Raw genomic sequence first — 12,167 nt, 5'->3', positions numbered from 1 at the left:
GTACAGTTTTTACCTTCTCACCTGCTTCTCAATTCACTGTAATTTGACCTCTGTTCCCATGGCTTCACCGAAACTGCATTTAAAAGGTCACCAACAACTTCCTTGTTTCTAAATCCACCGGATTGTTTTTCAGACCTTATTTTACTTGATTAGTCATCAGCCTTCAATACTTTCCTGCTGTGGCTTCTGAAACACCACGTTCTACCACTGACTACCTTACAATTCTGGACATTTCATCTCAATTAACTTTGCAGGTTCATCCTTCCTTTGCAGATCCTCAGACTAGGGGGCTTCTCAGGGCTCTTTCTTTCTTTTTTCTTTTTTTAAAAGATTTTATTTATTTATTTGACAGAGAGACAGTGAGAGAGGGAACACAAGCGGGGGGAGTGGGAGAGGGAAAAGCAGGCTTCCCATCAAGCAGGGAGCCCGATGCGGGGCTCAATCCCAGGACCCGGGGATCATGACTTGAGCCAAAGGCAGATGCTTAACTGACTGAGCCACCCAGGCGTCCCTCTCAGGGCTCTCTTGTAGGCCTTCTTCTATTCTTACTCCTATTTATACTTTCTGGGAAGCCCAACAAATCCATCCACTGGTGTGGCTGATGTCTATAAGGCACTACAGACCACGTTTCTATTTCCAGTTTAGGCTTATCTTGCAAGCACCAATCAGGCATATTCCAACCTCTTGGGACACTTCCACTTGGATGTGTCCCACTTGTTATCTCAGACTCATCAGACCCAGAACTTACCCTCTCCTAAAAACCCTGCTACCTCTTCTTTCTGTTTGCTTAATACAGGAATTTAGAAGTCATTCTTCATTTCTCCTACTTGCCCCACCAGGCACCCAGTCCAGTTCTTTTTAGCTCATAAGTATCTAAGGAATCCATCTCCGCCTCTTCATTCCTGCTACTTCTCCATTCCTTAGGCCACCATAACCTTTCCCCATTACTGAAACAACTTCCTAACTAGTCTCCTTCCTTCTCCCAATCCTCAATCCATTCTTTCCATTGATCCCTCTAAAATGCAAATCTGATCATTATTCCTTTGCTTAAAGTACTTCAATGACTCTCCATTGTCCTCAGGATAAAGTCTGAGCTCTTGTGCTCACAGGTATAAAATACACTGGAAAATTTTTATCATCTACCCATAAGCTCAAAGCTGACTTGACATCAAAGACCCTCCAGGATTGGAGATTGTCAAGCTGAGTTTGACACCAAAGACCCTCCAAGATCCTAACTGTTCTTCCAAGTTTACTCTCACATTAGTATCTCCACTGGCCAGAAGATGCTCAAAATTTCTGGCACCCATCTCTCAGTTTCCCCTCGTTGAGCTCCTGCAAGGAGTCCTTTGTCCTCCATATCCCCACGAGTCTTTCAAGGCCCAGCTCAAGACATATCCCCTTTAGGGTCTATTCTTCTGTAGTATTTATCCCTCACACAGAGTTGGTTCATGTATGGTTTCTCTCCCTCTCCTTTTAGGACTTACGGAAGTCAAGACCAAAAGCGTAATCTTCACTAGAGCTCACCTACATAATAGGAGCTTAGTAAATATTTGTTAAATACATAGATAAATTCAAGAAAACTGTACTCTCTAGCCCCTTTATGTCCCCAACGGACAGAACATTTTGAAGACACCACTCCCCTGCCTACCACTCACCCCACCAGCCAAAATATTCCTCAACCCACTGGATGGAGGATGGGCTGGCACGCGTCCCCTAGGCCGTTTTGTACGGTTTTCTACCTCCAGCCCTCGGAGCTGCGTCTGGTAAAGGACGGTAGAGGTAGGAGATGGCGTAAACCAAAGGGCACTGCCGTCCACCCCGTAGATAAGACAAGGCGGGGAAGGAGACCTTCCCATTTCCAGAACACCGCAAATCTCCCGCAGACCCTCTTACCTACACGGGAGGGTGGGAACTCTTCCCGAGAGGCGTCCCGGTTGACCAATACCTGACCCAGATCACGCGAGTCAGCCAATGGCTGTGAAGCACGGCTGGAACGGGGCGGGGAATGGTTGCTAGGGCCGAGCTGTGGGGTGCCGCGAGAGGCTCGGAGAGAGACTCGGCGGTTGCTAAGCCGGGAGGTCACAGAGCGCGGCTCAGCGATTGGGCAGCGACGGGGGAGGGGGGTGGTGATTGGGCGGCGCCCAGGAGGCTCCCGGGTGAGGCGCGGGCGCGCGAGCGGGAGTTCCGGCGGAGGCCCGTGCTGAGGGCCGGCGCCTTCACCATGGCCTCGGCTGAGCTGGACTACACCATCGAGATCCCGGATCAGCCCTGCTGGAGCCAGGGTATGGAACGAGGGTCGGGTCCCATCTTGGGGAGGTAACCTGACGAGTCTCTGGGTCGCAAGCACAGCTGTGACTCCGCCCCTTTCGGAGCCCCGCCCTCTCGCGACCCGCCCCCTCACGGGGTCCTGCAGGTCCTAGACTTGGTCGGGCCCACAGAGTCCCGCCCCGCACAAGCCCCGCCCCGGAGTGGTCTCGGCGTCCGAGTCCCGCCCCTTCCCTGCGGCCTCGGCTCTGTTGGGGGCTTTTTCTGTCTTCTAGGTGGCAGTTCTCAGGTCCGTGCCTTCGTTTCTCTCCTCGAAACTGGAGGCTGCCGAGGGCAGGGGCTGTCCTTCCTTTGTTTGGGGTCAGGCTTCCCACTTCCAGCCTCTCGTCAGCGGTTGTGGCTGGGGGACCCACCCACATTATTTTCCACCCACTGTTTTCCCGGGGGTCCTTGCAGAAGCCCGGGACACGGGACTCATCCCTCCCACTTTCCTTGGCAGTGGTGAACCAAGCAGTCTCTGCCGTCAGGTAGAAGTCGGTTCAGATCCCCTCTTTAGTAGCTAGATGACCTCTGGCAGTTTCCTCATCTGCAAAACGAGGCTACCCATAGTAACCCCCTTTCCAGGGCTGTTGGTTGCACAACTGAGGTAGTTTGTGTGACGGACCCAGCGTAGTGTCTGGCATGGAGTAAGTATAGTTCTTAGCGTTCCTCCTCCCTGGAGTCGTATCATTAAAGAGCAATGTGTAGGAGGCTCCACAAAATGAGTAGCCTGTAGAGCAGGCCTGGGTCCCTGTAGTGAGAGTTGGATTGCAGGCCCAGAGAACAGAAAGTTTGGCGCTGACTGGGAATTTTGATAGAGGAGGCTTGAGGTACTCATCCCAACATGTCCCTCCCTCCTTTGGTCCACACGGCCTTTTCGCCCTCTAGTCTCACTGCCAACCTCTTGTATGGCTACTGGCGATCTTCCTTAATGTAGAGGTTTACTCTTATCACCGCTCTGCCTAAAACCCTTCAGTGGCTCCTTAGGGCCCTCAGGATAAATCAAATTCAGGTTCCTTAAGGGGGCGTTCAAAGTCCTTTGCACTTTAGCAGCTCCTGCTTATCTCTTTGATCACAGTGTCCTTCCACTGTTCAATTTGAGTTTTACGTTCTGGCAACCCAAACTGCTTGTGATTCTCCACACACTTCTTGCTTCTCTGCCTCTACTCCTGCTGTTTCCTCTTGCCTGAAATGCCCTTTCCCCTCTGCTGTGTCACACTGTGCCCTTGTCCTTGTCCAGTTCATCATTGAAGGCTTAGCTCTGATGTTTCCTCCTTCAGGAGAGCCTCCCCAGCCCCTTCCCATAGCATCTTGTGTTATTGGTTGGGGTCTAGGAGGAGAGGGCAGCCCCTAGGCTTCCACAGGACAAATGGCCCTAGCTCCTTAGGGCTGTGTGTGGTGGTAGAGGGCTTTTGGGCTTATGGGTGTTAAAATACTTTTCAGAAGTTTGGCATCAGGAGAGATGAAGCCAGTTAATATTCTTTTTTTTTTTTTTTAAGATTTTATTTATTTGACAGAGATCACAAGTAGGCAGAGAGGCAGGCAGAGGTTGGGGGGGTGGGGAGAAGCAGGCTCCTCGCTGAGCAGAGAGCCCAATTCAGGGCTTGATCCCAGGACCCTGAGACCGTGACCTGAGCCGAAGGCAGAGACTTAACCCACTGAGCCACCCAGCTGCCCCGCCAGTTAATATTCTTGCCTGTGGAGAGCCACCAGCTGCAAAGGGCTGGAGCTACCCTTGTGGCTAGGAGGGCAGATGTGGTCTCTCAGCCCATGTGAGCAGCCTGGTGGTCTTGGTTTGCCTCACTTCTATCTCCTACTGGTTTTAGGGCTTTGACAAGTTGTTGAACCTTCCTGGGCCTCAGATTCCTCCATAACAGTGCCTCTTTCATGGGATTGTGAGAGACAGTGACTGGGTGTGTGTGCCTGGCATGTCGGTGTATCTCCTCTTCTTGTGGCTCCCCTCACTGCGTCAGGAGGTGGGGTCCTACACTTGGAAGAAACCTCAGGGGGCCATTTAGTCCTACTAGTGTGGGGGTATTCTGTTGCTTCCAGACCCTTCCCTGACAGGATGCTTCCTCCCAAACATCCTGGCCTGCTGGAGGTAACTGGGATTGTTAGAAAGCACTTCCCTTTCTTGAGCAACTATAGGCCTTCCTGTCATTTCTGTTTTCAGTTCAGTATTTGGTGTGTCCTGGCCGCAGGTTAGTTGCTGGTGCCTGAGAAGTGACTCACACACAGGCTCCATTCAGGGAGCTGTGGTTTTCAGGAGGTGGGAGGATGTATAAGCAGGTGGTTTCACAATGATATGGTAATTGCAGGAGGAGAAGGTCGGAGTGGGTGCAACACAGCAAGGTAATCTCTCTTCCTCTCTCTTCAGGAGGTCAGCTCATTCCTTCCTCACATCTCTGTTCTCCAAGAGGAATACCCCTAGGGCTGGCAGCTGTCCTTCCTCCGATGTGGTTCTTAGGACGTCCTCCATCTGATTACTTCTCTGGATCAGCTTTAGTTCATCATGTCTTTCCCTCTCAAAGCGCATGCCCCAGAGCTGGGCTGGGGGTTGTAGCCCCCCTCAGCAGGAGATAACAGCACTGTGATCCCCTGAATCTCTTTCCCATCTGCAGAGAGCTCCCTCCAGGCTGACATGGTTTCACATGGGGATAGCCTAGGGGGATCTTGAAGACTGTCTTCTTTTGCATTTGCTGTTTAATGGTATAGAAGTATGTAGGGCAATCATGTTTGGTTTCTGGAATTTCTCTCCCCCACATTTGAACATGAAAACTGCGATGCCCAGCACTGCTGTGAGCTGACAGGCGAGCAGCTGCTGCTGGCATATCGTTACGTAGAAGGCAGCTGCGGATCTAGGGTTGTTCAGAGCCCATGCTGGGCAGCCCTGGATCCTTCTGCTGGGAATCCCACCAGCCAGTATTCGTGACTGCCCATGCCGGTAGAGTAGTCTGTCCACTCCTTTGCTGAAGCTGATCCCTTGACCTGGAATCTCCCTGCATCCTTCTTCCTGACAGTGATCCCTGTCCCCTCCTAATACTCTGTTCCCATCTCATTTTCTTGGGGAAGATTCTATTCTCTTGGCTCCCATAGCAGGGATCCCTGTGGTAGTGCTTTTGATGGTTTTGCTCACTGTTGCTAGGGCCTGGCAAGGATGAGGTGCCAAAGGACCTGAATGGAGTCACTTGGCAGCTCTGTAGGCCTGAGCCAGAGATGCTCGGACATCCCAGGCTGAGGCTAAGCTGCCCCTTCTCCCAGCCAGAGATTGGTTAGCCAAGTGCTTCCCCAGGCCCCTCTTTGGCTTGCTGGCAGCCCAGGAGGCCTTCTTAACAGCATTATATTGCTCTCATGCTTAGTAAACATTTTCAGAAATAATTGATTCACAGAGTCCGGATAAGGGGCCTACCCTTTGAGTACAAGGAAGGCCTTTGGTGGTCACAAAGAGGAGAAGTGGCAGGTTTATTGCGAGCCCAGGTTTTATTGTGAACCTGCTCTTCTGTTAAGCACTTGCGAGAAAAAAGAAAAAAAAAAGAGTGGGGCCAAAAAAAGAAAAGGCCACTTAGCCTTCAGGAAGCTTTCACTGGCACCTGGGAAATAGTTTTGAGTGGTTTTGAACACCATGGTGGGCCCTAGTGGTTACTGTGGGCTTCTGGAGAAGAGTGGCCCACTGGACCTAGAGCTTCATAGGGCTGATGGGTAGATGGTGAGCAAAGAAAATGCAGAAGTAGGGGCACTGGGGGAGGACTGAGGTGGTCCCACAGAGCTGTCTCACCAGAGAGGCCTCAGAGGCCCAGGTGAAGAGTAAGTTGGGACGTCATCCTCTCCTTGCCTGTGGGCCCCCCTTTTTTTTAAAAACAGGAGTTTAATTTACAGGCATACCTTGTTTTATTGTGCTTTGCATTATTACACTTCGCAGATGTGGGGTTTTTGTTTGTTTGTTTGTTTGTTTTTGTTTTTGACAGATTGAAGATTTGTGGTAACCTTGCATCAAGCAAGTCTATGGGTGCCATTTTTCCAACAGCATTTGCTCACTTCATGTTTCTGTGTCATATTTTGGTAATTCTCATAATATTTCAGACATTTCCATTATGATTATATTTTTTTATGGGGATCTGTGATCAGTGACCTTTGATGCTACTATTGGCCTTGTTTGGGGGCACCATGAACCCCACCTGTGTAAGACAGTGAACTTAACCAATGATTGTTGTGTGTGTTCTAACTGTTCCACTGACTGGCCATTCCATCGTTTCTCTCCCTCTTCTGGGGCCTCCCTATTCCCTGAGAACACAGTATTGAAATTAGGACAGTTCATAACCCTATAGTGGCTTCTAAGTGTTCAAGTGAAAGGAAGAATCATGAGTCTCTCACTCTAAATCAAAAGCTGGAAATGAGTAAGCTTATTAAAGAAGGACCGTGGAAAGCTGAGAGGTCCTCTTGAACCAAATGGCCAAGTTGCGAAGGCAAAGGAAAAGTTCTTGAAGGAAATCAAAAGTGCCCCTCCAGTGAACATACGAATGTTAAGAAAACAATCTTACTGCTGATGCAGAAAAAGTTTTAGTGGTTTGGATAGAAGATCAAACATTCCCTTAAGCCAGAGCCTAAATCCAGAGCAAGGCCCTCCCTCTCTTCAATCCTCTGAAGGCCAAGAGGGGAGGAAGATGCAAAAGAAAAGCTGGAAGCTGGCAGAGATGGGTTCTTGAGGTTGGAGGAAAGAAGCCATGTCCATAGCATAAAAGTGTAATGTGAAGCAGCAAGTTATGGTGTAGAAACCAGAAGATTTGGTTATGATCTTTCGAAGGTGGCTGCCCTAAACAACAGATTTTCAATGTAGAAGAAACAGTCTTGTGTTGGAAGAAGCAGCAATGTAGGACTTTCATAGCTAGAGAGAAGTCAATGCCTGGCCTCAAAGCTTCTAAGGACAGGCTGACTCTCTTGCTAGAAGCTAAGGCAGCTGGTGACTCTTTAAGTTGAAGGCAATGCTCCTGTACCATTCCTAAAATTCTAAGGCCCTTCAGAATTATGATAAGTCTACTCTGCCTGTGCTTTCTGAATTGAACAGCAAAGCCTGGATGCCAGCACATCTGTTTCCAACATGGTTTACTGAATAGTTGAAGCCCACTGTTGAGGACTTCTGCTCAGAAGAAAAGATACTTTTCAAGATATTAGTGTTCATTGACAATGTATCTTCATCACCCGGTCACCCAAGGGCTCTGATGGAGGTATATGATAAGATTAATGTTGTTTTCATGACTGATAGCACAATATCTATTCTGCATCCCATAGATCAAGGAGTAATTTCAACTTAAGTCCTGTTGCTTAAGAAATAGATTTCTTGAGGCTAGAGCTGCCACAGAGTGATTCCTCTGGTGGACCCAGGCAAAGTAAACCAAAAACATTCTGGAAAGGATTCACCATTCTAGACGCCATTAAGATTATTTGTGATTCATGGGAAGAGGTCAAAATACTATCATGAGCAGGACTTCGGAAGAAGGTGGTTCCAGCCCTCACGGGTGACTGACCGGCTGAGCACTTGAGTGGAGGAAGTGACCGCAGATGGGGTGGAAAGAGCAAGAGGACGAGAGTCAGAAGAGGCGCCTGAAGGAGCAGCTGAAGTGCGGCCTTGTCTTGAGAAAACCTGAACAGGTGAGGAGTTACAGCTGATGGAGGAGCAAAGACAGTGGTTTCTGGAGATGGAACCTGCTCCCGGTGAAGACGCTTTGAAGATTGTGGAGATGACAGTAAAGGATTTAGGACACTCCGTAAACTCAGTTGCTGAAGCGGCTTTAGGGTTGGAGAGGACTGAGTCCCCATCTTGAATGAAGTTCTGCTCTGGGTAAAATGCTATCAAACAGCATCACGTGCTACAGGGAAATTGTTTCCGAAAGGAAGAACCAATCAGTGCAGCAAACTTCCTTGTTGTCTTATTTTAAGAAACCACCACAGCCACCCCAGCCTTCAGTGCCCACCACCCTGACTGGTCAGCAGCCATCAACAGCGAGGCCAGACCCTCCACAGCGAAAAGATTAGGACTCGCTGAAAACTCAGATGGTGATTGGCATTTTTTAGCAATAAAGTATTTTTTTTAAAGATTTTACTTATTTATTTGACAGAGAGAATAGGCAGGGAAGCAGGCAGAGAGAGGGGGAAGCAGGCTCCCCGCCGAGCAGAGAGCCCGATGCAGGGTTCAATCCCAGGACCCTGAGATCATGACCTGAGCTGAAGGCAGAGGCTTAACCCACTGAGCCACCCAGGTGCCCCAGCAATAAAGTATTTTTAAAAATTTTATTTTTTAATTTTTTTAAACTAAACTCTACATCCAGTGTGGGGCTTGAACTCACAACCCTTAGATCAGGGGTCCCATATGCTATACTGACTGAGCCAGCCAGTCACCCCAGCAATAAAGTGTTTTTAGATTAAGGTATGTATATTGTTTTTTTAGACAATGCAAGTACATACTTCATAGACCCTGGTATAATGAAAACAACGTTTATATGCACTGGGAAACCAAAAAATTTGTTTGACTCACTTTATTGTGATATTTGCTTTTTGGGGGTAGTTTGGGAACAAGCCCACGTATCTCCAAGGTATGCCTATATTTTTTGGAGTCACAGTCTCTTTCGCACATTAACAGAAACCCTTTCTAATTTGTCTGCTCTATACCAGGTGCCGTCTAGGCTCTGGATTTGAGGTCCAAACCTGGTGGGCTCTTTCCAGGCCTCTTTTCTCTGAGCTCATGGGGGTCTCTCTTGCCCTTCCTCTGTTGACCGTGTCCTCACATGCCAGGCCTGCCAGGAGCACCTCTCATGATTTTATTAATGGCATCACAATTCCTTGTGAAGGAGGGAGAGGTCTTACTCCGTTTTACATATGAGGACCAGAAACTCCAGGGAGCTGAGGTGTCTTATCCCAAATTACCCCAGATTTCAACTCGAGTTCCACTCCTCAGCTAGTGTGTGTGGATTCCTGTTGCCCTTAGGAAGTGTTGCTTGACTATAGTTTCATTTCTAGGACACAATTAAGGACACACACAAAGAAAGAGGTGTCCAACAGAGTCCTTTTATAATAGCAAAAATTGGAAACATCATGTCCAATAATGGGAGATTGGTCACCACAAATTATGAAATATTCTACGGTCGCTCTGTAGCCACTAAAAAGAGTGATGTAGAAATATATAAGCTGACAGGGAAAGAGGTTCACAATATATTGCTAAATGGAAGAAAGCAGATTACAAAACAGTGGGATTCCAATTTTATTAGACATTCATTTTCTGCTTGTCTGCAGTACGCACGTGCTGCTCGTGAAGGAATAATAGTATCTGGGGCTCATTGAACTCTTTTCTTTGTGCCAGGTACCATGCTAAGCCCTCCACAGACATTATCTTATTTAATCTACATATTAATAGCCCCATTTTATTTTTTTATTTTTTATTTTTAATTTTTTTTTAAAGATTTTATTTATTTATTTGACAGACAGAGATCACAAGTAGGCAGAGAGGCAGGCAGAGAGAGAGAGAGAGGGAAGCAGGCTTCCTGCGGAGCAGAGAGCCTGATGCGGGGCTCGATCCCAGGATCCTGAGATCATGACCCGAGCCGAAGGCAGCAGCCTAAACCACTGAGCCACCCAGGCGCCCCAAGCCCCATTTTAAAGAAAGATTTTTTTATTTATTTGATACAGAGAGAGAGACAGAGAGAGGAGAAATATAAATAGGGGGAGTGGGAGAGGGAGAAACAGACTCCCCGCTGAGCAGGGAGCCCAGTGTTGGGGTCAGTCCCAGGACCCTGAGATCATGACCTGAGCCAAAGGCAGTTGCTTAACAACGGAGCCACCCAGGCGCCCCTTAAGAGCCCCATTTTACAGATAAGGAAATTGAAGTTTAAGGAGCTTGCTCAAGGTCTGGTTCATAATTATTCGTGGCAGAGCCAGAGATTTGGACGCAGATAAGGTTTTGTTTTATTTTTATCTTTCGTAAAGTTCCAGTTTTAATTCCAGTTAACATACAGTGTTCTGTTACTAGTTTCAGATGTACAATATAGGAATTTGACACTTCCATAGAGCACCCAGGGCTCATCACGACCAGTGCGCTCCTCAGTCCCCGTCATCTGTTTCACCCATCCCGTGCCCCACCCTCTGGCAAGCATCAACTTTTTCTCTATCCTTAAGAGTCTGTTTCTTGGTTTGTCTCTCTCTCTTGAATTCAGATATGGTTTTATAAAGTATGTACTGTGCTACTTTCCTAGGCTCTTATTTCAAAAGTAAAAAAAAATTATAAAGTAACTTATATATAAATATATAAATATGGGAACTGTTGAGCACCCGACTGGCTCAGTCAGTAGAATATGTGATTCTTGATCTTGGAGTTGTGAATTCGAGCCCATGCTGGGGGTAGAGTTTATTTTAAAGAAAAAATAAATACCGGACGTAGGTACGTGAGATTCTAGAAAGTTTTGCTGGGGAGTAGAGGACACTGAGGATCCTTTTATTCTTTGCATTTTAAAAAGAAAACATAGGTTCTTTGCATTTTCATTCTGACTTACAGATAAAAAGCATGTATGGTGCTGTATACCCTTATTCCCTGTCAGCCTTTCCTTTGTCTTCTCTACATGCCCCTGGGATATACACAATCTAATCTATGCGTTAGTTTTATGACTTGAACTGTTGTACAATATGTGTATCTGTAATTCTTCTATTATTGGTGTCAGTATTTTGTTGAGAAATCCTAGAGGACAGGGAGATTGTGAGATTAAATTGTTTTGTGGGTGCTCAAGAATCACCAGGGATGAAAAGAATACTTCTGCCTTACCAAGGGGCTAAAATAATATTTTAACTCTCGTTGCAAAAGTGATAAAATGTTGATTTTAGAAAGTGGGTGAAAAAAAAATCATGAAAAAACAATTGCATGTAGTCCCAGAAATAATTGCTATTAGTATTTGATGTGTTTTTTTCTATGCATAAATATGTATGTGTGTGTATATATGTAAATATATATGTACCTATAAATATATATGTATATATTTTTAAAGATTTTATTTATTTATTTGACAGAGGTCACAAGTAGGCAGAGAGGCAGGTAGAGCGGGGCGGGGAGCAGGCTCCCCACTGAGCGGAGAGCCTGATGTGGGGCTCGATCCCAGAGCCCTGGGATCATGACCTGAACTGAAGGCAGAGGCTGTAACCCACTGAGCCACCCAGGCGCCCAGCACCTATAAATAAATAAACACACACACACACACACATTCTGTTGTATATGCTGCTTTTCAACGTGCTTTTTCACTTAATGTATTACTAATTTTTTAAAAGATTTTAAAGTAATCTCTATAGCCACCATGGGACTTGAACTTAAAACATCGAGGTCAGGAATTGCATGCTCTACAGACCGAGTGAGCCAGGCAACCCTATTATTATTAATTTTTAAAAATAATAGCATTATTGAACTATAATTCATATACCATAAAACTCACCCTTTTAAGCTTGTATTGTTTTTTAGCATATTCACAGAATTGTGCAACCATCACCAGTAACTCCAGAACAGTCTCCCTCACCTCAGAAGAAACCGTATACCCATTAGTAGTCACACCCCACCCCCCTTTAGCTCCTTGTAACCACTACTCAACTCCTCTGTGGATCTACCTATTTTGGACATTTTATATAAATAGAATCATGTTATATAGTCTTTTGTGGCTGGCTTCTTCTACTTAACATAGATTTTCTTTCTTTCTTTTTTTTTTTTAAGATTTTATTTATTTATTTGACAGAGAGAAATCACAAGTAGACGGAGAGGCAGGCAGAGAGAGAGGGAAGCAGGCTCCCTGCTGAGCAGAGAGCCCGATGCGGGACTCGATCCCAGGACCCTGAGATCATGG

At 46.7% G+C, this 12,167-nt stretch overlaps 2 protein-coding genes across 6 annotated transcripts in view; one reads left to right on the top strand and one right to left on the bottom strand.

Annotated features, from left to right (window-relative positions):
• The window catches only part of ARMH1 (armadillo like helical domain containing 1), a 51,027-nt gene extending 49,049 nt beyond the window's left edge, over positions 1–1,978 (bottom strand). For 3 of the 5 annotated variants that reach the window (XM_059374527.1, XM_059374524.1, XM_059374528.1), the window contains exon 1: positions 1,894–1,971. The gene's annotated coding sequence lies outside the window, so the exon portion shown is untranslated. Of the gene's footprint in view, positions 1–1,739; positions 1,870–1,893 lie in introns of those variants that run through there. The other 2 variants (XM_059374525.1, XM_059374526.1) reach the window with 2 other exon arrangements.
• The window catches only part of TMEM53 (transmembrane protein 53), a 27,655-nt gene continuing 17,399 nt past the window's right edge, over positions 1,912–12,167 (top strand). Inside the window, exon 1 of the mRNA XM_059374529.1 lies at positions 1,912–2,282. Coding sequence (XP_059230512.1) covers positions 2,006–2,282 — 277 coding nt within the window. The 5' untranslated portion in view covers positions 1,912–2,005. The remainder of the gene's footprint in view (positions 2,283–12,167) is intronic.

This window comes from Mustela nigripes, chromosome 14, assembly GCF_022355385.1.
Source record: "Mustela nigripes isolate SB6536 chromosome 14, MUSNIG.SB6536, whole genome shotgun sequence".
In the NCBI taxonomy this organism is placed as follows: Eukaryota; Metazoa; Chordata; class Mammalia; order Carnivora; family Mustelidae; genus Mustela; species Mustela nigripes.
This window is presented reverse-complemented; position numbering and strand designations above follow the sequence as displayed.